The following is a 22,025-nucleotide window of genomic DNA, read 5'->3' on the forward strand; positions in this document are numbered from 1 at the left end:
TAAAGCTCTGCTTCATCAAACAAGGCCGTCGCACAAAAGTAGTGAAAACAGCAGATCTACAAGCACACAACGCCTCGCGGTGCGAGGCGTTGTGTGCTTGTAGATCGGCTGTTTTCACTAGTTTAAGTCATTTTTAAAATGATAAATGCAAAACGAATGGTTTGGGACATACAAGATTTAGACCCGACAACGACGATATCTGAACTGTCGCTGGAGTAGTGGGAACGCCGTCGCCCCCTGCAATGTTGTGGCCCTCGGCTTGGTACCCTAGACATAATTCGGCCCTTGGGGAAAACTAATTGGGGAACCCTGTCGTAGACGATGGCTACTCTCCTCTCACATTGTGCAGTCCAACGCACACTTGCACAAGCGTGTGTGGGGGGTCGTCGTGACTCGTGTTACCCCTCCTGCCTGCTTGTCGGTTTCCCTACAGCGGCTGCAGTAGGCCTCGTCCGCGTCTGGCTGGCACCTGGTCTGTTGTGACCTTGTCCCATGGCAGAGGTGCTGGGTGGCTGGCTGTGTCGGTCAGTCTCCGAGACTCTCCGAAATCTGGTGCGACGTGACGTGTCCCTGGCCAGCTCTCCCCCGTCTCCACTGTGTAGGTGTGTGTGTTCAGGGTGGCACGCTCACCCTCCGTCAGGATTGTCAAAAGCCTCTACGCAACGAGGAGAGAGAATATTTCTTAGTTTATAACGTAGGATAAAGTAGTAAAGCAGGTTATTTTTTCGATGGTTTAATTAATGGAATTATTGAATGCTTTAGCTATTGAAAAATAGCAGATACAAGCTCACAGCGTGCCGCGCTGCGAGCTTGTAGATCTGCTATTTTTGGAAAAAGTCGTGAAAATTTGTGCAAATCTTTGACTATTATGTATTTTCAAAGTGAACGTTTGTAACTCAAATTTTGCTTCTGGGGGGTCCCTGGAACTAAATATTTTGAAATGCAGGTCCGTGGCCAAATAAATATCAGTTTGGGGGTCCTTCACATGAAAAGGTTTGAGCACCACTGACATAGTAGTCTCTCAAGAACAGACTAACTGAGCTCCAGTTAAGTGAAAAGGACCTTTTCTTTGACGATGGCTGGCCAGATTGCTGACATAGAAACATAGGTTTTTTCCAAAAATCTTAGAAGGATTCAAAAGACACTTATAGAATCGGGTCAAAATTCTAATTTCCAAGATTTTTCAAAAATAGCAGATCTACAAGCTCGCAGCGCGGCACTCGGTGCCGCGCTGTGAGCTTGTATATCTGCTATTTTTTTCATATTTAAAGCATAAAATATTGCGTCATAATGTGTTCAGGCCTAAATGGGTTAAATGTGTGCAACTTTCTTTGCCATAACTCCCAAAAATGTTGTGGTGGGGGTTTACCGGTGCACCGCTATGGCCGCTCCCAGCTGTCTGTCACCTTCTCTGGTATGCTCAGCCGCCTCAGGCTCTGGAGCACCGTGTGCAGAGTTCCCACTAATTCAACAACCAGATAGAACACAGCATAATGAGACTATTCAGACATGCAAATGTGAAACTTAAAAAAATGTCTTTGATCATCTTGCACTTTCTTACCCAGCTCTTCTTCGTAGATATCCAGCTTTTTCTTTAGCTCTGAAATGTTGCATGGCTTCGAGCCATCCCCGGCTACGAAGAAAAGTTGGGAAATCAGAACACATTTTATTGTACGATTAGGAATTTGCCTCGCCAAAGGATCTTTGAAATAACTTTGGGTTGGGAATCTGCGTCTAAGTCTAATGGTCCATCACAGGAGAGAGGTTATAAGTTATTACATACAAAGTATGGCTCTCAAACAAAAATGCACTTAACCCATTACCCAAGACCTGAGGCTGATTCAAAAAATGTCTTCTAAATCCTTATGGTTTTATTTTTTCTATTTTAAAAAATCTTTTATTAAAGCACAGTGTCATAATGAGGCAGGTACACATATTGATGACACCCCAAGTCCCATTCCCATCACAGTAATCATTGGTACAAATTAGCACGAGACCTGAGGCCATCACGGTACATACAAATTTAGTACAAAGAAGAGAGATCCTGCCCATGAAAGACAATAAAAGAAAACCTTTTATCCCCTCCATATACCCAATTTAGTTAAGCCAATTCCCCCATTCCCCATGCTCTACGCTAGACCCATCCCTGCTAATCCCCATAGTACTCATTGGGAGGGTGAAGACAACAACGGGTCTCCTCCGATACCCGATCCGTCATGCCACCATCTTCTTTTCACCTGACATTAAGGAGCATCACGGGGGGGAATCCTTATGGTTTTCTGAAAAACTTGTGTTTCTATATCATTGGTGCTCAAACTTTGTAATGTCAAGGACCCCTAGAATTTTATGCATTTGACCACGGACCCCCGCATCTCAAAATATTTTGTTCCAGGGACCCCGAGAAGGAAAGACTCGTGTTAAGCCCGTTTCAGACGGGAGGCGGCTGACGTTAAGCGATATTTTCTCACAATAATCGTATAGCCGATCTCATTGAAAATGAATTACTAGGGCGCGTCAACCCCCAATAGCTTTGCACAAAAGTTCACGGTTTTCAAAAATAGCAGATCTACAAGCACATAGCATGGCACTTGGAGCTTGTAGATTTGCTATTTTTTAATAGCTAAAGTGTCAAATAAGGGTTAACCCATTTAGGCCTAGAATTATTGAATGCTTTAACCAGTGAAAAATAGCAGATATACAAGCTCAAAGCGCGGCACCGCTATTTTTGAAAAAGTCGTGAAAATGTGTGCAAATCTTTGAATATATCTATTTTCAAAGCGAACGTTTGTAACTCAAATTTTACTTCTGGGGGGTCCCTGGAACTAGATATTTTGAGATGGGGGTCCGACGGTCCGTGGCCAAATAAATATCAGTTTGGGGGTTCTTGACATGAAAAGGTTTGAGCACCACTGACATATTAGTCTCTCAAGAACGGACTAACTGAGCTCCAGTTAAGTGAAAAGGACCTTTTCTTTGACGATGGCTGGCCAGATTGCTGACATAGAAACATAGACGGGTTTCTTGTTTACAAACATTGAGACTAAATGCACAGGTGACTGTATCATGTAATCAGTCCGTCCAATCCCCAAACCTGTTGTTTTGGGGAGCGCTGGTTAAGCCTGGTTCCATTGGCTAATTTTGGTACCGAATCAAACGTGACGTGGACCAGAAACCCGTCTATAGGTTTTTCCAAAAACCTTAGCAGGATTCAAAAGACACTTGTAGAATCGGGTCAAAATTCAAATTTTCACGACTCTTTTTGCTGCGAGCTTGTATATCTGCTATTTTTCAATAGTTAAAGCATCAAATAACGATACACTATTAACGTGTACCAGTTCTGAATGGTGTTAAATATACCGTACCTTTACCGCCTGCGTCCTCCTCGGTTTTAAGCTCGCCGCCCGGAGAGCCGCCGCTGCTGCTGCTGCTCCCGTCCGGGACGGCGGCCAGGAGGAGGGAGAGCAGCTGGGCGCGGCAGCAGCGGGTCTTCTCCAACGTGCCGCTCATCTCCTGGGCCAGCCGGTGGCCGTCCACCAGCTCGCCGTGGACCCTCTGCCAGGCCACCTTGTCCTCCATCAGGCAGCCCTCCATCACGGCGCGCAGCTCCTTCTCCTGGGACACCTGGCCCTGCAGGCTCTCCGCCTCCTCGCAGCGCTGCGGGCAAGACGACAGCGATCGAACTTGCGGCATTGATTTTAGACGGCGGATTGTGATTCCGTTTTTAGGGCTATAGGGTTAGGGTTAGGGCTATAGGCAATAGGGCTGTCACAATTATTACATAATCGTCTAATCGCAATTATTTTACATAATCGCGATTATTTTTCATAATCGCCATAATCGTGAATGTTGAAAATGTTTCATATACATATTTTTATAAATAATAGTGGAAATAGCAGATCTACAAGCTCACAACGCGTCGCATCGCGCCGCGTTGTGAGCTTGTAGATCGGCTATTTCTACTATCAAAGTTATTTTTATAGAGTAGTAAGTTGTCAAATATGTCAGTAATTTCTTTGTATATTTAGGTTGTCTCATATCTACCATGTACAACTTCAAAGCCTAAAAGCCAAACAGAAATGTAATTATCAACGACAAAAACACAATTAAATCGTTAATCGCAAATTATATGAGTGACAATTAATCGTCATGGGTTTCCTGCAGCACTTTACAGGCCAGGCGCCCCGCCCGGCCTGAAAACCCCCCCGCCCCCCCAAGGGTCTAAAAAAAAAAAAAAATAAAAAACATTTTTTTTTTTTTCAAAAAAATTTTTTTTTCAAAAAAACTTTTTGGACCTCCAACAATGTACTAGGCATGATCGCGATCGCGAAATTGCATGTTTAACCCCCATACCAACCCTATCTTTCAAACATGGCAGCCATGTGAAGTTACTTGTGCCTCACTGGCAGAGCAGCGCATGCAGCTGCTTAATTGACGGTCGTTAACTTCTTTTGAAGTTCTCTGAGAGCCGAGCCTAGGTCAACTTGACAGTGACACAGCTGCACAGCGAGTCGTAGATTGCGTAGAGAGAGAGAGAGAGAGAGAGAGAGAGAGAGAGAGAGAGAGAGAGAGAGAGAGAGAGAGAGAGAGAGAGAGAGAGAGAGAGAGAGAGAGAGAGAGAGAGAGAGAGAGAGAGAGAGAGACCTCTTCTCATTTACTCACAACGAAGTAAAGTACAAATACCTGAAAATCTCCTTTGTACAGTATAAGTACAGTAGGCTACTTAAGTAAATCTACTTAGTTACTTTACACCAATGTTGTTTTTTTACTGTGCTGTAGACTTCTATTTATATGGCACGAGTGCTGGTTGATTAACCTGGGGGAAAAAAAACAAGTTGTCCTGTGAAAAACGTAGTTATTCAATGTTGAATAAATGTGGATGATAGCATGTAGTTGTGTTTTCCGTCATCATGGGCACATTCATGTGTTTTTATAGGGCAAAAATAAGAATTAATATTAAAAATTAAATGAATTAATTACTCAAATTCATTAATTAATTATCAAAAAATTTCGGCGCACGCGCTTTGCGCGTGCGCCATGAGATCCCCCCCTGGTCAAGACTTTTTCCTGCAGGAAACCCTGTCATATCGTGCCAGCCCTAGACAACAACGATCGTTGCGTCATTGATTTTGACGGCGGATTGTGATTCCGTTTTAGTCAGTCTTTTGGATAATAACGGAAATGTTTTTAAGTCGTCTAAATCGGTGGTTCTCGACCTTTTCAAGCGGTGACCCCCAAAATAATCACATTTTAACTGGGGACCCCCCACCCTGACGAGCACTTTGTATAATTATATTATGAAAACGGCATGTCTACATGCTCACAACGCCTCGCGTTGCGAGGCGTTGTGAGCATGTAGATCGGCTGTTTTCACAGTTTCTGCCTCTATTATTTGACAATTTGGCCAATGTTTAATTCGTCATTTAAGAGGTATTAAAAAGTCCTTAAATTGTCACTTTAGAAATGTGCATAAACCCGCTATAGACTTAAAGTTTATGCTGGTTTGTTTACGTGAGAAAACAATGTTGCACATTAAGCTAATGATCTGGGGACCCCTCAAAATAATTTGGGGACCCCCCTGGGGGTCCCGACCCACAGGTTGAGAACCACTGGTCTAAAGCTACAGTTAGTTGGGTCGACTGAAGTGTGTTTTGGCGGGCCTTGATGGCGTCGTAATGACACTTGGTTGCATGCTGAAATTGGCCGAGAGATTGGTTGTGAACTTGTAGATCGGCTATTTTCAGAGCGCAACGTACAAGCGCAACCAAACAAAATGACTTGTCTTATAGTTCTATAGTTTCGTCGGTGAAAAAAAGGTAGTCGACGAAAGAAGGTCGTCATAGTTTTAGACAAAATCAACACTGGATCATTGAAGGTCAGACATGCTTCAAACAGTACAACCTACAGTATTCAAAATGTTACCCATAATGCTGACTGCTGATCTATACATGTTGTCTTAATCTACAGCTGTAACTGTAAAATAATAATAGTTAATTGCCTTATTGTTAATTGCCTTAAAGGGATATTCCACTTTCAACAGGGAGCAGTGGAAGGGCCTCTCTCCACATACACACCCATTGTTACTTCAAACTCCATTTTAACCATGATAGATTCATTAAAAACACCCATTATTTTTTCTGGTGACTCATAATACCCTCCTAATACGTGAGCAGGCCGTGTTTTTCGATATATTATATTATATTATTTTTAATTATTTGGGAAAATGTAAAAAATGAAATACCAAAAATAATTATAAAAAATAAATGAAAAAAGTTATCGAAAAAACACGGCCTGCTCACGTATTAGGAGGGTATTATGAGTCACCAGAAAAAATAATGGGTGTTTTTAATGAATCTATCATGGTTAAAATGGAGTTTGAAGTTACAATGGGTGTGTGTGGGGAGAGGCCCTGGGCCTGGTAACATTCACATCAAATATCTAAATATTGAATCAAGCAAATTAAAATCTGTTCATGGTGTTCATAAAAGCCTGATTAGATGATAAAATTACCAAAAGAAATTTTGAAAGTGAAATATCCCTTTAAAAGGTACTGTAATATTGGACGTGGATTCAAATCAATTAGAAAGCAGAAGTTTATGGTAGAAATGTGAACATGTTGTTCGGGCCAAGCTTAGCGGGCACCTTGTGCAGCTGAATGGCCATCTCCTGCATCTCCGCTTCCAGCTGGTCTGCATAGGCCTGCTCCAGAGCATCGCTAGGAGGACGAGCGCTGCTGTGCCACCGGGCGATGGCTGAGGTCATCTTACGCTTTGGCCCAAATAACCTGTTGGGCACTTTTAGTTTAGTTTATTTACCAGTAAATAGTAAGTTGTTTTTGTGATGTGAAAAATGTTCAATCAGTTCTTAACCCATTTAGGCCTAGAATTATTGAATGCTTTAGCTATTGAAAAATAGCAGATCTACAAGCTCACAGCGCGGCACCGAGTGCCGCGCTGCGAGCTTGTAGATCTGCTATTTTTGAAAAAGTCGTGAAAATGTGTGCAAATCTTTGAATATATGTATTTTTAAAGCGAACGTTTGTAACTCAAATTTTGCTTCTGGGGGGTCCCTGGAACTAAATATTTTGAGATGCGGGTCTGTGGCCAAATACATATAATTTTGGGGGTCCTTCACATGAAAAGGTTTGAGAACCACTGACATAGTAGTCTCTCAAGAACAGACTAACTGAGCTCCAGTTAAGTGAAAAGGACGTTTTCTTTGACGATGGCTAGCCAGATTGCGGACATAGAAACATAGGTTTTTCAAAACACCTTAGAACAGGGGTCTTCAACGTTTTCAGGCCGGGGACCCCCAAACTGATGGGGAGATGGAGCAGGGACCCCCTACCACCTCGTAGGGTGGGGGGGTCGGGGCTACGACATATTTTTTATTTTAAACATGTACAAATACAGCGAGCAGGGTGGGCCGTACTACTTATTAACTGAGAACCAATGTCAATAATATCAACAATATGTCAATTGCATAGTAATCATGTATTCAAGCTATTCAAAATGGATAGAATCATGATTTATTTTTTAACATAAATGTGAAAAATGGCAAAAAAAATAATAAAAAAAAAAACATTTTTTGAAATCTTTTTTTTTTTTTTTAAGCAATAATTTCGCGGACCCCCTGCAGTACCTCCACGGACCCCCTAGGGGTCGCGGACCCCCTGTTGAAGACCCCTGCCTTAGAAGGATTCAAAAGACAATTATAGAATCGGATCAAAGTTTCACGATTTTTCAAAAATAGCAGATCTACAAGCTCGCAGCCGCGCTGTGAGCCTGTATATCTGCTATTTTTCAATAGTTAAAGCATACAATAATGATACAAAATAAGGTGTACTCGTTCTGAATGGGTTAAATGGTACTATTTTGTAGTAATTTCTTTAAGAATCAAACACGTCTTACGTGATCCCCACTTCTTTTAGGTCATTCTCAGTCAGGGTTAGAAATATCCTCAGGTCAATATCTTGCTCCTCCAGCAGGGGGAGGTATTTAGAAAAGCCAATCTGCTCCAAGAATGCTGCCAGATCCTGCAAAAGATAATACAAAAAGAGATGATATAGGTTGAGCCAGGAAATCAAGTCTGCCCTGAATAATCACTCCTGATTCAAGCACAATATTGTATTAAGGACATTTTTAATTTTGGGGTATTAACTAATGGAGAAGGCATACCTTGGGACCAGCGTAGGAGGGAGGGGGATCAGCAGGCGAGTGGGTCCCACAGTTCCCCACTCCGCTGGGCTGTGTTGTGTCACTGTTGCTGTGGCGGTTCTTGCTTTTCGAGTAATGACCCTTGTTTGCTCGGCGGGAGCTGCCCTTTTTGGTTTGGTCCGAGTCCTGATGGACAAAGGAGCATTGTCAATGTGGAGTCTAACAATGGGGCTTTATTATTGCGGTATGTCCCCATAACGGAGTGTTGATGCTCTGTGGTTTTAGTGTGTGTGTGTTAGGGATGGGGACGATATGACATTTTCATATCACGATGATTGTGACAAAATAAATCGCGATTTACAATATTATCGCGATACATTGAGGCGAAACATTTGCCAAGAAAGCTCACAACATGAGCTTGTAGTTCGGCAATTCTTTGGCAAAGACATTTGATAGAGAGTGAAAAGAAAGTACGTACATTATAAGTACCGTTTACCAATTACAGAGGGTTTAGGTGGTAACAGATATGCAGCTCGGCAAATAAAAGGTGAATTGATCCCAGTGCATGACGGAGGACGATATCGCGATGAATTAAATCTCCGCGATACGATTATCGTGAGTGTTTTTGATCACGATAAACGATAAGATATCATCACTGTAGGGAAGAAACCATGTATCTCCAAGTTTAAAATGTGTACGTCTTTTGGTAAAGCAAAGCCCTGCTTCATCATACAAGACTGTCGCACAAAACTAGTGAAAACAGCTGATCTACAAGCACACAACGCCTCGCATTTAGTACATTTTATAGATGATAAATACAAAACGAACGGTTTTGGACATACAAGGTTTCCACCCGACATCGACGATATGCTATAAATATAAGGTGTGTGTCTGTGTGTGTGTGTGTGTGTGTGTGTGTGTGTGTGTGTGTGTGTGTGTGTTTTCGTCACCTCGTTGCTCTCCAGAGAGCCCTCCCAGTTGAGGCTGACGGCGCGAGGCAGACATTCACTGCTACTGCTGCTGCTTCTCACCGTGGGCATGTCGTTGTCAAAGAACGGACTCTCATCTGCAGAGAGTGTCGCAGGTAGGGCTGTCACAATTATTACATAATCGTCTAATCGCAATTATTTGAGGTAATCGCGATTGTTTTGCGTGACGGTCATAATCGTTTCCATGTTGAGAAATGTTAATATGGTTTCAAACGCTTTTAAAAAGTAGTGGAAATAGCAGATCTACAAGCTCACAACGCGTCGCGATGCGACGCGTTGTGAGCTTGTAGATCGGCTATTTCCACTATCAATGTTATTTTTTAAGTATGCTCTGAGCTGTTTCTGTTGTTTTTTTCGCACTGTTTTTCGACATTGCACTATTAGGTTGTGTTGGTAGTTTCTGAGTATTTGTCTTGTTTAACAATGACAGTGAGATACTTGTTGCACTAACTAGCATTGACTGCTTTGGTCTCTTTTTTGTAAGACACTTTATGTATATATACTTATATTTAATTCGCCCCCTCTATTGATGCACCTTCTCTTTTTTGGTACTGTACTGCTCTTGTTTTTTTACTCTTATCTATCTTTTTCCTACTTCTCTGTAACTTTGTAAATAACTGTATACTGCTGTGCTACAACTGGACAACTGAATTTCCCCCTTGGGATAATAAAGGTATCTATATATCTATGTGTCATATCTACCATGTGCAACTTCAAAGCCTACAAGCCAAAAAAGAAATGTAATTGTCAACGAAAAAACACGATTAAATCGTTAATCGCAATTATTTCAGCGACAATTAATCGTCATGTAAAATGTCATAATCGTGACAGCCCTAGTCGCAGGGAATGTTTCTGAGCAGACCTTTTACCCTCTTTTGCTCTAACATCAGGTACATGTTATCAAATTCGGTGGCATCCTATTATAAAATCATTAAGTAGTAACAGGGTTCCCACACATTTTTACCAATTAATTTCCAAAACTTTTCCAGAATATTTAACCCAATTTCCAGGACTATATAACAATAATTCAGCTCAATAACGAGTCGCTTACTCCTATGCGCAATGCCCAAAGACAGGTAGTGTATGCTAGTGGTTCTCAACCTTTTCAGGCCGTGACCCCCAAAATAATCATGTTTTAACTGGGGACCCGGCACCCTGACGAGCACTAAGAGCAGTGTTGGGAAGAACGCCGTTACTTGTAACGCCGTTACGTAACGAAACTACTTTTCTCGGTAACTAATAACGTAACTCGTTACCTTTCCCATTCAACAACGCCGTTCTAGTTACTGTGGTGTAAAGTGGCTAGTTACTTTCGGTGGTCCAAATGGACTGTTTCTCTCCGCACGCAGCGGAGAGCAGACTGAGAGCGGCCGCAGAGCGGAGTCTCCCTGTCTGCTGCCTGTCATAAACTAAAGTAAAGGTAAGGTAAAGTAAGGTAACTAGTAACTAGTTACTTTTATAATTTAGTAACTAGTAAAGTAACAAGTTACTTTTTCAGAGCAGTAACTAGTAAAGTAATAAGTTACTTTTTTAAAGTAACTTGCCCAACACTGACTAAGAGTTGAGGAATTTTGCATAACACGGTTCTATTGTGAAAATAGCAGATCTACATGCTCACAACGCCTTGCGTTGCGAGGCGTTGTGAGCATGTAGATCGGCTATTTTCAAAGTTTTTGCCTCTAATATTTGAAATTTGTTGTTTAATTTGTCATTTCAGAGGCATTAACAAAATCAATAACCAAAGACAATGCATAGCGATTTTTCCAGGATCTTCCACGACCCGTGATACATTCCAAAACTTTTCCAGTACTGGAATTTCTTTTTTCCAATTTCAAAATATTTCCAGGAATTTCATGACCGTGGGAACCCTGTAGTAAACTAGTCATGGAAAAACGATTTTAAGCATTTTGTCCCGCCTCCCTCTGACTGTGGCATTTTGAGATTCCTTGAGGGGCATTTATTTACCCATTGGCCCTGGCTGTGGGCTATATTTAAGACATCATATACCTCTGCTGCTGTTGCTCTGGCCGTCCAGCTCGTTGATGGGGGAGGTGACGTCGCGGTAGCGGATCCCCTCGCTCTGTTCCCCGACGTCACGGAACGTCATGTAACCTGGCGGAGCCACGGGTCGCTCTACGGAGGGGAAGAAACACTGTGAGACATGACCGTTTGACGGCCGGGCTACACCAAGCCGTTTTGCGCGCGTCAGTGCGTATGCGGGTCGTGCGCGCATATGCGCGTTTTGGATAGATCCAATGTATATCAATTCAGCCGGCTACACCAGGCGTACGGATACGCATTCCCTAAAAATAGGATCCGTTCTATTTTTTAAGCCCGCGTATGCGTTTTGTACACAGACTATCTGGTCTTCCTCACATATACTCCCTCCTTGGAGTAGCCTGGTGCGAGCGTCTTCATGGAAAGTACGCGCGTATGCACACATTCTTTGGTGTAGTCCGGCCGTGAAGGGATATTCCACTTTCAAAAAACTTTTGGTAATTTTATCATCTAATCAGGGTTTTATGAACACCCCGAACAGTTTTTAATTTGCTTCATTCAATATTTAGATATTTGATGTAAATGTTACCAGGCCCTCCAGGCCCAGAGCCTCTCCCCACACACATCCATTGTAACTTCAAACTCCATTTTAACCATGATAGATTCATTAAAAACAACCATTATTTTTTTCTGGTGACTCATACTATCCTCGAAATACGTGAGCAGGCCGTGTTTTTTCCGATAACTTTTTTCATTTATTTTTAATAATACATTTTTGTATTAAATGTTTTTCATTTTCCCCAAAGAATTATTAAAAATAAAAGAAAAAAGTTATCGAAAAAACACGGCCTGCTCACGTATTAGGAGGGTAGTATGAGTCAACAGAAAAATATAATGGGTGTTTTTTTAATCTATCATTGTTAAAATGGAGTTTGAAGTTACAATGGGTGTGTATGTGGAGAGGCTCTGGATCAAGCCTCCTGATAACATTTACATCAAATATCTAAATATTGAATGAAGCAAATTAAAAACTGTTCAGGGTGTTCATAAAAGCCTGATTAGATGATAAAATGACCAAAACTTTTTTTGAAAGTGGAATATCCCTTTAACACCAACAGCCGACACAGACTACTACTGTATATGAAGATGAGCCATGTAAATGTGGTCCAACAAAAATCATATATTTTTGGTGTGATGAAGCTTAGGCGTGAAAATCCTGGTGAAGATTATGGTGAATGGTTCAGCACTCGCTGAAAACTTGTTTGACGTAACCCGACACCACCGTGAGGCGCGTAAAGGAAGTGACTGATTGTTGTTTTGGTGGCGGTATGTTTGGTGTGCATACTCTTGTATTAACCATTGTTCCGGAGGATCAAACGTATGCATTATTTATGGAATAATAGAAGGGCAAAGACATAGCAAGAAAAAGGGTACCGTGAAGTCGCTTTTAGGGATGTTTTGGGGGTTAGAGAAATACTTGACGTGTACTTTAACCCATTTAGGCCTAGAAATGATTGACTGCTTTAACCAGTGAAAAATAGCAGATATACAAGCTCACAGCGCGGCACCGAGTGCCGCGCTGCGTGCTTGTAGATCTGCTATTTTTGAAAAAGTCGTGAAAATGTGTGCAAATCTTTGAATATATGTATTTTCAAAGCGAACGTTTGTAACTAAAATTTTGCCTCTGGGTGGTCCCTGGAACTAGATATTTTGAGATGGGGGTCCGTGGCCAAATACATATCATTTTGGGGGTCCTTCACATGAAAAGATTTGAGTACCACTGACATAGTAGTCTCTCAAGAACAGACTAACTGAGCTCCAGTTAAGTGAAAAGGACCTTTTCTTTGACGATGGCTGGCCAGATTGTTGACATACAAACATCGTTTTTTCAAAAAATCTTAGAAGGATTCAAAAGACACTTATGTAATCGGGTCAAAAATCTTATTTTCACGATTTTTCAAAAATAGCAGATCTACAAGCTCGCAGCGCGGCACTCGGTGCCGCGCTGTGAGCTTGTATATCTGCTATTTTTCAATAGTTAAAGCATAAAATATTGCGTCATAATGTGTTCCGGCCTAAATGGGTTAAAAATACATTTTTTTTCCGAGGTGAAAACCATCACTTCACCATGGGATGTGTGGAAAGCGGATGATAAACTACCTGGGACTTTGCTGGTGCCTCCCACCCGGAACTTGGCGATGGCCTGGGGCCCGTCGTGGATGCTGGGGCCTTTGGTCCGGTTCCGACTGGGCCTGAGCCTGGGGGGCGCACTGTCCGAGTCCTCAGAGGAGCTCAGGTCCTCAAAGTGTCCTGAAGGGGTGGGGACGAATGACACACAACTCATCACCAGTAAGACTCCCTAAATCGGGAGATAAGCGACCGTCAGGTCGCATACACAAACTTTAGAAGGCAATGGTAGCCAATCAGGAGGGAATATGGGAAATGGGACAGATCCATGTTGATGACATGACTTTAAAGATACTGTGTACCGCTTTGCGTGATTTTAGGGCGACATCTGGAGGAGCAGTGTCCAAAAATGTGTTTTTAAAAAATATCGTCCAGATGGTGGCGCTAGATGGGACAGATGCGTTTTGATGACATGACTGTAGAGATACTGTGTACGGCTTTGCGTGATTTTAGGGCAAAATCTGTAGGAGTAGTGTCCAAAAATGTGTCTTGCAAGAATCGGCCTCATGGTGGCGCTAGAAGAGGGGCATGTGAGAAATGAGGGGTGGGGGTTGTGGTTTGGCAAAGTGCAAAGTTTGGCATGGATCGGGGCAACGGTGGCGGAGATATGAGAAGGGCAAAAGTGTGACAGACAGACTGACTGACAGCCGGTGGAGGTTTTGATAGTAACTGCGACCTGACGGTCGCAATAAGTCGTCAATGTCACAATTTTAGTTTTCACCTGTCCACAACTCTATCATTTCCTACTGCTCAGTGCAAGAAACTCAGAAACCAGACGATCGCACTATGTAGATCCGCCCAAAAAGACTACATCGACACCAAAATCGACGAATACAAAAATAAACCACGAGACCTATGGAAGTTGCTTAACAACCAATTAGGCTTAAAATCTAAAAACATATGCCACAGCATAAACATCAAAACGGACGCCGCTCTCATTTCTGACAAATGTGAAGTAGCTACCCATCTTAACAAAACCTTTACCACTATGGCCCATTCACTGGTTGAAAGACTGGTCGCCCCATCTGGGCGGTATGGTATACATTTTGTTAAGAAATACTACAATAAACTGGGTGTCATAAAAGACAGTTTTAAACTTGCCACAGTGACAACTGATGAAGTGTTTAAAAAACTGAGCGCCCTACCTCAGCACAAGGCCACTGGCCTTGATAAAATTCCAGCTAGATTTCTCAGAGATTCAGCCGCCACCATTGCTCCAATCATTACCCACATAATTAACCTTTCCATCGAACAGGGTCATGTCCCACAGGACTTCAAACTAGCAAAAGTAACCCCCCTGCATAAAAAAGGTAGCAAACTAGACCCTGGAAACTACCGTCCCGTTTCCATTCTCAGCTCCATATCCAAAGTCATGGAGAAAATAGTCTACGAACAGATTGCAAGATATCTCGATGAGAATAATCTGATTTACGAGTTCCAATCTGGATTCAGAAAATCTCATTCCACCGACACATGCCTTCTCTATTTGACTGACCAAATCAAACGCGAAGCGGATGACGGCAAATATAGCGGCATGGTCATGATGGACCTCCAGAAGGCATTTGATACCGTAAATCATTCTATTCTGATTGAGAAACTAAAAGCCATCGGTCTTGACAGCGCAGCAGTGAGTTGGATGCAATCTTACCTGGTGGGGAGGGAACAGGTGGTGGAGATTAACGGTACCATGTCCCCCCCCCTCCCAGTAAGCTGTGGTGTTCCTCAAGGTAGCATACTGGGGCCTCTGTTGTTCCTAATATACGTGAACGACATGGCATCTGCTTGTGACTGCAACCTGTTCCTGTTCGCGGATGACTCGGCTCTCCTAGTCTCGGGCAAGGACCACTTGCAGGTTGAGAAGACACTTAACTCTGAACTAAGTAAGATCTGCACATGGCTTAACGACAACAAATTATCAATTCACCTGGGAAAAACGGAGTCCATCCTCTTTGGAACAAATCATAACCTCAAAAAGGTCGATAACTTCACAATCAAAGTGGGTGACAAGGTCATAACACGAAAAAACGAAATCTCTTACTTAGGATGTATCCTGGAAGCTAATCTTTCCAGTGAAAAGATGACTTCTAAAGTAATAAATAAAATCAACCAACGAACTCGTTTCCTACAGAGGATAGCCCCGATGGTCAATTTTAACACACTGAAGACCATAGCTGGTGCAATAATCCAGCCCCTCTTTGACTACGGAGTCCACGTATGGTATCGTGACGCCCCACAAGCCCTGAAAACTAAACTCCAAACAGCCCAAAATAAACTAATTAGGGTCCTGCTTAGCCTTCCCTATCAGACTCACCTCACCGCTACTCACCAATTAAGAGTGGGGTGGCTCAGAGTAGATGACAGAGTACAGCAGCTTGCAATGGGCCTGGTGTACAAGATACACTACACCACTATGATACCCAAGTACCTGTCAAAATACTTTATAAACATTAAGGATGTCCATAATTACAACACCAGAGGCAGCGCCACAGATCACTTTCAACCCAGAGTCAAAACCAACAAAGGGTCAAACTCTTTTTTCTGCTATACCACCAAAATGTGGAAAGCCTTACCGAAGGCCATAAAGGAGTGTGGATCACTTGCATCCTTTAAAATTGCCCTGAAAAGCCACTTACAGGCAGCAGCCGTTCGCAACTGGTAATAATGAACCTAGCCCCAACCCTACCCTCCCCTGCCCCTTCTTTGTATATACTGTTTGTTTAAGAATTACTGTCTTTGTTTTGTTTTTCTTTACATATCTACTGCATAGTACTGTGTTCTATCTGTCTGTCATTCAATGTTATATGAGATACTTAAATGGTTTCCAGTGGAAATAAGCTTAGTCTTTTCATGGATCTCCTTTTAGTAGACCTTGTACCAGTGAACTGTACCGTCATGAAACTGTACCTTTTCCTATGCAAACTTCTAATAAAGTCTTCAATCAATCAATCAATCAATCAATGCTTTTATCATTGCTATTTCCTTGCATATTGAATTCCACCTATAAATACAATAACCAAGTGATTCTTAACCTACGGTCTGCAGACTCATTTGATTAAAGGATTCATTGTGATTGACAGTCAAGATCAAAACTAATTAACAAAATGATCAGATTATCCTATATTAGACATAATATAGTTTTTTAACTATGGAACATTAGTGAAAGAATGTCATTATCATACCTGCTTTGACCTTTGGAGAACGTGAGTCAATGAGGCTGGCAATCTTGGTATATCCGTACATCATAGCCAGGGCTCGGGCAGTCTCTCCTTTAGCATTCCTCTCTTCTACTTTTACCTTCTGTGGGTGCATATAATATAAATATAAATAGGTTTGTTAGCAATACACGTTCTTGTGGACAGCTCTTTTGACCGTACAATACAGTATAAGAGTATGTTGTCCTGTGCAAGTTAAGACACTCATCTTTGGACTCTTGTGTCCCTTCCTGACCTAGTACTGAATCATGTTTGAGTCTTCTCCCCTATGCCTTCTTCATCACAGCTTCCCTACCGCCCATCTGATTTAAGAAAATAAATAAATACAAAGAGAAGTGGATTGCCCTTTATACTTTAGTTTAACCACTTCACCACAAAGATATGTTGATGCAAATATGGGGCTGTTAAGTCTGACATCATTTTGTAGATAGAGGAGAACTTTTGGCCCCAAAAAAGCGAATCTTTTTACTATTTTAAAATGTTTCTTCTCTTTGTTGTTGAAAGGAAAGTGGTAGAATTATACTTTAGTCGTTATTTTTGTCTCGGATCTGCTTGGAGGTCTGACTACAAAATGATGTCACGGCTTAAAAGCCCCATGTTGATGCAACACATTGTGAGCTTGTGGACCGGCTATTTTATAACCGTTGCTTTTTCTTTTTGCCTATTATGTCATTCCCAAATGTGGGACTCCAGAGTTAAAGTGGTTAAGAGGAAGAGAAAATGGCGAATGACAAGTTACTCACATGGTCGAGTAGGTACTGAACAATGATTTCGTGACCTGAAGCAGCAGCCTCCATCAAGGGAGTGAAACCGGATACTGGCTCCCTGTGGGGTGGGGGGAGATCACTCATTAAACCTAGCAATCTATTAAGCTGCGTTTAGTCTAGGATTTGCATGTCTGGTAGGGTGAACAAAGAAACTCACTTCACATTAGCATTAGCATTGTTGTCCAGCAAGAACTTCACCATCTGCTGGTGTCCTGTGCTGGTGCAATGTAGGAGTGACGTCCAGCCTCGAGAGTCCTTCCGTTCCAACTCGGCGCCTTGCTTTTGTGGGGAACAAAGACAGAAATTAACTCTCAAAATACCTGGAACGCGCCCGAGTCGCGTTAGATTTAAACCACTTTAACCATCATGTTATGCTTTAACTTTAGAAAAATAGCAGATATACAAGCTCACAGCGCGGCACCGAGTGCCGCGCTGCGAGCTTGTAGATCTGCTATTTTTGAAAAATCGTGAAAATGAGTGCAATATCTCTTTGAATATCTTTGACCCGATATTTGACCCAACTTCTAAATCCTTCCCCTAAATCATGCTGTTCTCAAACCTTTTCATGTCAAGGACCCCCAAAATTACAGGTATTTGGCCACGGACCCCCATCTCAAAATATGTTGTTCCAGGGACCACCCAGAAGTAAATATTTGAGTTACAAATGTTCGCTTTTAACTCATTGAGTGCCTATCCCGAATTAGTTCGGGATATATGATCGTATCACAGGGTGCCTATCCCGAACAAGTTCGGGATATAAAAAAAAAAAAAAAAAAAAAAAAAAAAAAAAAAAAAAAAAAAATTTGAAAATAATTTTTTTTAATTTTTTTTTTTTTTTTTTGGACCCCATCAAATCTGGTGAACATGATTTCAATCGCGATTTTGCATGTTCCACCCCCATACAACCCCATCTAACATACAGGGCAGCCATTTTTGTTTACATTACATGTAAAACATAAGGGCGATTATCTCAAGAATGCCTGAACGGATTTCCAATCGGATTTTTTTGTTTGAAAGCTGTGAACAAACTGCACAAATCCACTCTGGATTGCATTGGATTTTTCAGAGCTCATTCTTCTCTGTTTTTTTCCCATGCATGAGGTGTGCAAGGTTTAATCATGGCTAAGTTGACGAAAATAAGGCTTCTAAAATGCTTGGTAGCCAATAGCTAACTTCAAGCTAACTTCATCCTCTTCCTGTACATGCAGTCATGCACAAAGGAAAGTGTTCAGGCAAGTCATGGCTGCAGGGCTTCTGCATATACCAGCATATCTCTATGGGATTTTCTCTGGCCACTGGGCGCCCTCTAGTGGTGAAAGGGGTGGCACTAAATGAGTTAAGTAGATATATTCAAAGACTTGCAAAAAAAATCATGATTTAAAAAAAAATAGCAGATCTACAAGCTTGCAGCGCGGCACTCGGTGCCGCGCTGTGAGCTTGTATATCTGCTATTTTTCTAAAGTTAAAGCAGTCAATAATCCTAGGCCTAAATGGGTTAACACATGGTCCTAGATACTGCCGATAATATGTAAACACCCGTCCCAACTGATAAATGCCAACATGACAGACAAATACAGTATAGCTGTCAAATAGCACCATTTGCACCAGCAGCAGCTTCTTCTGGTGAGACAAAACAACTAGTTCTGAATAGTTATGCTCCTGGACTTAACAATTAACTTGTGCTTTTCATTCCATTCCTCCACTCCCAGGCACTGAACATAATCTTCTGCCTGGACTGAGGAGTGCAAGTTGACGTCATAACAATCTCTCTGTGCTTTATTTCATCTATTTTCTATATTGGTATTGAGGTGTTTTGTTTGATGAATTGATGTTTGTTTACTTCATACATTGGGATAATCTACTGTCAGACTCATTATTGTATTGAGTTACTTGTTTTGTGTATTTGACTGTATATAAGACGGAATGTGATTAGACCACTATTCAAATGGACACACCTTGCACCTTACGTACAGAACCATGTTTTTGTATGTGATGCTACTATGTGCAAAAAATGTGTTATTGTGGAAGTAAAGACGTGTGCGGGTTATTACATTTTATTCTATACGAATAGTTATGTTCCATAATGCCACTTTCTCTCCTTTAGGGCTGTCACGATATGACATTTTACATGACGATTAATTGTCACTCAAATAATTGGCGATTAACGATTTAATTGTGTATTTGTCGTTGATAATTACATTTCTGTTTGGCTTTTAGGCTTTGAAGTTGTACATGGTAGATATGACACATAACCTAAATATACAAAGAAATTACTGACATATTTGACAACTTACTACTTAAAAAATAACTTTGATAGTGGAAATAGCAGATCTACAAGCTCACACCGCGTCGCGATGCGACGCGTTGTGAGCTTGTAGATCTGCTATTTCGGACATTTTTCAACATTCACGATTATGACGATTATGACAAAATAATTGCGATAATGTCAAATAATCACGATTAGACGATTATGTAATAATTGTGACAGCCCTACTCTCCTTTGAACAAAGTGAATTTTACTTTACGGAATTACTGATAGCACAGATGTAAAATATTGTGTAAAGGTTAAAGAACAGATAAGTCTGGTGGATAAGGATAACTACATTCTTACTAACTGGATTTGTATTGTTGTATGAATGTTTTCAGATTGCCAAGATTTGTACCTGCAGTAGAAAGTATGAGATGCTTTCATTCCCACAGCTGGCTGCCAACATCAGGGGCGTGAGGCCTTTCGAAGTGGTCGCGTTCACGTTAACTCCAGCCTCCAGCAAGAGATTGGCAATGTTGTCATGGCCAATGTAAGACGCATACATCAGCGGAGTCCAGCCTCCCATGTTCTTGCCATCCAGGTCCACCTCTTTTCTGAAATGACACAATTATTCTAGACTGCAAGCAGCAAAACTGTGTGCTTTATAATACTGACCCAGGATCACTTCTAGCCTCGTAAACCTGCCACTTCCTGCAATTCTGATTTGATTGCTGCAAATAGAATGTCACTCCAAGAGGAGTCTGGTTTACAATCACCAATTAGCTGTCTGTGCAGAAGATTTTGTCTTATAGTCATGGAATATTATCCGAAAAATCTGGGAATACATTCCTTACCAAATTGTATTCTTCGCCAATGTGTTTGTAAAGGTGTCTAGTAACACATGTCACTCCTTGAGCTAAAAATGGCCATAGCGGGCGCCCGCTGGCCTACTGGTCCAGGCGCATACCACTTAGGCATTGCCACATGCATGGATGCCTGGCGGCAGCGCCGGTTCGATTCCCGATCCAGATGACCTTTGCCGCGTGTCACTCCCCATCTCTCCCCCCATTTCCTGTCAGTCTAACTGTCCTATCCAATAAAGGCATAAAAGCCCAAAAACAAAACAATAAAAGGAAAAAACGGCCATAGCCACTTTTCCAAGTCATCACAAACCAAACCATTGTTTTGTATGGGCTGTTTTTAGCCCAAGGAGTGTTTTTGGTGTTTTTGTATTATTTTTCCCCCCAATGCATAATAAGGTTAATATTACCCCAAATTTCAGCAGCTGTCACAGATTCCCCAAGGGAAATTGACACATTTACAAAAATGTGAAATATCGCCTCACTATTATGGTGTTGAACATCATTATTTATAGACTCAATGTAAGATATCAGGACAATACAACACAGTAACAGTAGACTCACTTCTTGATGCACTCTGCCACCACATCATACAGTCCTATGGAACAGGCAGTGTGCAGATCTATGGGGACATTAAGCTCCTCTGGTCGCACCAAGGTGTCCCCAAGCCACAGGGAGAGACTGGCACCTAGCTGCTCCGATTCACTCGCCTCGTCGCTCAGTTCTGACATCCTCGGCGCTGCTAGCGACCTAATCATTATTATTATCACAAACATGCACATTATGATCGAGACTCTGAGTGTACAGGGAGGACATGTTATGCCAAATCATTCTAAAAAACAATCTCAAATCAGAATGAGACGAATTTTGAACAAGAGAAGAATCGTCAACCTATTTTAAGTATTCGTTGCGTTATGTCCCCTTTTGACAGTTGAATATGCCAAATAAACCGACACTGGATAACGGTTTGTGAATGTTATTGGTTGGTACCTTTCAGTTGGTGCGCTTGTGGTGTGCTCAAAAAAACTTTTCACTATAAACTGGCTAACTTAGCCAGCCAGTTTAGCCATCTGGTGTTAGCCAGCCCAGAGGACAACTTATCCTCACAACTCCTAACAAACTGATAATTACGGAAAAGAACGGCTACAAGCGTTAACTGATAATCCAAATGATCTACATGAGTGTATAGGGTAGATTTAATTACTTTAATTGATACTTACAAGATGCAGGCGGTGTTGCTGTCGCAGCAGTGACCGAATCTTTGAACTTTCTTGTTTTGAGTGTTGCATTCAATTGTGCACGGGTTGTTCCTATCCTTCCTGTTCGCAAATGACTGCGAAACCCAGTCAGTACTGTATTATAATGCAAGATACACCCACTAAAATAGATAACCCAACGATCACACGTTCTGATATGTCTACCTATAATAAAATGTCTGTGAATTATCCATAACATCTAGCCCAGCATAGGCCTACCTGTATAATTACTATAATCTGAACAGAGAAGTGGAAGTTATTACATTATAGAAAACTGTTACAACATTGATTATGCCTCAACACCTGTTTTGGAAAGAGCATTTAATTCCTTTTCTATTGCGCGTGGTAAAGTCTG

At 41.7% G+C, this 22,025-nt stretch overlaps 1 protein-coding gene across 1 annotated transcript; it reads right to left on the reverse strand.

Moving 5' to 3' along the window:
* Positions 1–237: 237 nt before the first annotated feature.
* Positions 238–21,679, reverse strand: anks3 (ankyrin repeat and sterile alpha motif domain containing 3). The gene is made up of 16 exons (XM_080746973.1): positions 21,635–21,679; positions 20,979–21,164; positions 19,970–20,168; positions 17,464–17,585; positions 17,283–17,364; positions 16,507–16,624; positions 13,301–13,450; positions 11,150–11,275; positions 9,104–9,219; positions 8,175–8,339; positions 7,908–8,032; positions 6,640–6,781; positions 3,363–3,654; positions 1,562–1,633; positions 1,370–1,462; positions 238–655 (listed from the first exon to the last, which is right to left on the reverse strand). The coding sequence occupies exons 2-15, from the start codon at positions 21,143–21,145 to the stop codon at positions 1,380–1,382; spliced, it is 1,959 nt and encodes a 652-aa protein (XP_080603099.1). The 5' UTR covers positions 21,146–21,164; positions 21,635–21,679; the 3' UTR covers positions 238–655; positions 1,370–1,379.
* Between the last annotated feature and the right edge of the window lie 346 nt (positions 21,680–22,025).

The sequence above is a fragment of the Nannobrachium achirus genome (assembly GCF_963921795.1).
Source record: "Nannobrachium achirus genome assembly, chromosome: 18".
Classification (NCBI taxonomy): Eukaryota; Metazoa; Chordata; class Actinopteri; order Myctophiformes; family Myctophidae; genus Nannobrachium; species Nannobrachium achirus.

Bases quoted from the DNA above. Each gene is read 5' to 3' on its own strand.
- anks3 (XM_080746973.1), bottom strand. From the start codon at position 21,145: ATGTCAGAACTGAGCGACGAGGCGAGTGAATCGGAGCAGCTAGGTGCC. The intron at 20,169-20,978 runs GTGAGTCTACTG...GTGTCATTTCAG, and splicing joins GTGGCAGAGTGCATCAAGAA to AAAAGAGGTGGACCTGGATG. The intron at 11,276-13,300 runs GTAGTTTATCAT...TCCCCTCCGTAG, and splicing joins AGGCACCAGCAAAGTCCCAG to AGCGACCCGTGGCTCCGCCA.